Below are 2,964 nucleotides of genomic sequence, written 5' to 3' on the forward strand. Positions count from 1 at the left end.
CACCTCGTGTTATTTATCGTTTCAAACTCTATTCTATAAATAATAAAGTCTATATACTATATAAAATAATGTTTTGCACGACTCCACATGCAAGATACAGATCATGAGGTCGAGCACTAGTAGTAGATTTTTTTTTAAAAAAATGTCAAACATGAAGCTTAATCTTTTCTATTCGTTTCTATATAATCATTTTCTACACAATTGATATAGTAGATTAACATCAAACTCTACGTAGATGTGAAGATAAATACTGTGGTAAAAGTTTGCAACAACGTACCTAATCAAATGACAATGGCAGGTACATATAAACGTACCCCACATCGATATATACTATAAACAAACAAATACAATATGGATCGAGATATGTATGGCGCTCCGCGGATTAATCAACGAATTAATAATCAATTAATGAATCTTGGCGCGGGCGGCGGGCGCCGGCGCCGGCGCGTCACCGGCGCCACCGGTGGCCCGCTTGATGAGCGCGTGGGCGACGCGCATGAGCGCCTCGAAGTCCTTGTTCTTGGCGAGCAGCGTGGTTTTGACGGGCGTGGATGGGGCGTGCTTGCAGCAGACGTCGCAGGACCACGTGTCCTCCTCCGCCGTGTCCAGGAACAGCTTCACGTCGTGGAGCTTGCCGTCGTCGAGGCCGCCCTCGGTGTCGTCCAGGTGGTCCAGCGCCTCCTCGATCTCCCCGGCGCACTCGTTCAGGCACTGCCACATGTCGTTGTCCTTCACCACGTCCATCTCGTGCCGCGCGTAGTCGCCCGCCGCGCCGCCCGCGGTCGTCGCCGCGCGGAGCGCCGCCTCCGCCAGGTCCCGCGGGGTCTTGGAGTCGCTGTCCGCCTGGAGCGCGCGCAGGCACACGTCCGGGTCCGGCGTCGCTGCACACGACACCTTGATGTCAACGCCGGCGCCGGCGCCGGCGGCGCGCACGCCGAGGGACACGGACAGGAACAGCGCGATGGCCACGGCCAGAAGGGAGCCGCAGTACCAGCTCATGGCCGCTCTCGCCTCCATCGCCGTGGATATGCTCGCACGATGGATCGGATCGGAGACGCTTGCTACTCCGGGCGACCGGGCCGGTGGGAGAGGCGAGAAGAAATAGCTATAGCTAGCTATAGTAGCTAGAATGCACGGCTGACATGCGGGCATACGTATATAACGCGATGGTTGGGCATGGACGATGGAGCCGCCGAGGAGGCCGCGCCACCGTCTGGACGTACCTGCGGCCGAGAGCGTTTTGCGAGCCAACTGCATCTGGCATGCCATGCACGGGACGGCGGACGGCGTGCCAGCGGGTGTGTGATTGCCGACGTGTAATTTTGCTGGTAATTGGCTACTCCTAGTGTGTTATATCTATACTACTTCTTAAGATACTACTGTAATCGTCCACAGTCCGTGCGCCATGTTCTGCCGCGCCTGTGCTCCCACCGCGCGCCCGCCTCACATCCGCGCCTGCAATCCTCTCTCCGCGTCGGACGTCCTCTCGCCTGACGACACGCCCACACACCACGGACGCATCCGGACCCGAAACTTTTATCCAATCTAACTGTGCGCCCGTCGTCGTCTCTCTCCCTTTCCCTTTCTGCAGCAGCAGTCGGTAGAAGTGGTTCTGCATCCACCTCCACTGGTGACGAGCTTGTGGCGGCGACGACGACGCTGATGAGGCGCGCCCCCCGCAGCACGGTGGAGTGGGAGGCGGACTCGTCATCCTTGGTGCGGAGGAAGGCCTCCATCTTCGCCTGCAAGCGGTTGAGGTGCACGTACTTTTTCTCCAACGTGAGATTGGCGTCCGACAGCTTCATCTGCACGCGCTCCTCCCGCGGTCCCGCCACACCTCGGCCATCTACAGCATGTGGAGCTCCTCGTCCATCTCCCCGAAGAGCAGCTCTACCTCGGCCTGATCCTCCTCCGCCTCCCACGTGATTTCAGACCAGACGTCCTCCATCAGCTCCCCCGTCTTGCGCTCCATCTCATAGCTTTGCGCATCCTGCTTCGCCGCCTCCCACACCTCTGCCAGTCGCGCAGCAGCCTCGCGTTGGCTTGCTCCAGCTGCCGTCGGTGCCTCCGCTCCACATCGAGCTCATCCTAGAGGGCGGCCACGGTGTGGCAGGCCTTGGCCCGAACCCGGGACTTCCACGCCGCCTTCTTCTCGGCCAGCCTCCCCAGGAACCGCTCTAGTCGCTTGGTCATGAAGCGTCGCTCCTCCACCAGTTCCCTCACTTGGCCTCACGTCTTCTCCAGATCTGCCTTCATCAACAGCATCAGAGGGGAAGACATTGCTGATGGCGAGGCAGAGAAGATGTCGTCCAATCGGAGTCCCCGTGCTCTTCCCCTCAGGCCACAGGACACACCAAGCACACGTCGATATAATGCGGTGCAGTCCATGAGGATTCTTCAGAAATGACAACGGCAGACTGAGAAAGGATGTTACCTGCCCTTCGTACTGCTAGAACGTTGGCAATGGTAGAGGAGGTGGCTTCCTTCAGTGCTTACCTGGATTTGAGGTCCTCTAATGCGTGTTTATCTCAAGTAATCCTTTTGAGTCTTCATGTTTCATTCAAGAACATCATTACATGCACTGTCATATGACACGGATAGCTAACACGAGGCTCCTTCAGCTGGTCAACACCAACATCACGGTTCAATCACATTTGCATGTTTGAGTTTGATAATCACTTTTGAGTCTTCACATTCAAAAGAGTTCCCCTGATCAGAGTTCCTTGCCTTTTGCACACATGGATCTTCCAAACCTCAGGGCCTTATGAGGCCTTGTTCGTTTTATATTTAAACCATATGTATTTTAGAAGATTGGAGGGGATTGAGGGTTTTGAGGGAACTTAATCTCTCTCAATTTTCATAGATTTGGGGTGTAGAGGACTTAATCTCTCTCAATTTACATAGATTTGGGACAAATTGAATAGGGCCTAACATGTGCTTCCATCTATCGATGACACGACACAA

At 55.2% G+C, this 2,964-nt stretch overlaps 1 protein-coding gene across 1 annotated transcript; it reads right to left on the minus strand.

Moving 5' to 3' along the window:
* Positions 1-292: 292 nt before the first annotated feature.
* On the minus strand, positions 293-1,133 carry LOC100283258 (pectinesterase inhibitor domain containing protein). Its single transcript, NM_001156160.2, has one exon. The coding sequence runs from the start codon at positions 1,015-1,017 to the stop codon at positions 406-408; it is 612 nt and encodes a 203-aa protein (NP_001149632.1). The 5' UTR covers positions 1,018-1,133; the 3' UTR covers positions 293-405.
* Between the last annotated feature and the right edge of the window lie 1,831 nt (positions 1,134-2,964).

Source organism: Zea mays, chromosome 1 (assembly GCF_902167145.1).
Source record: "Zea mays cultivar B73 chromosome 1, Zm-B73-REFERENCE-NAM-5.0, whole genome shotgun sequence".
Taxonomy (NCBI): Eukaryota; Viridiplantae; Streptophyta; class Magnoliopsida; order Poales; family Poaceae; genus Zea; species Zea mays.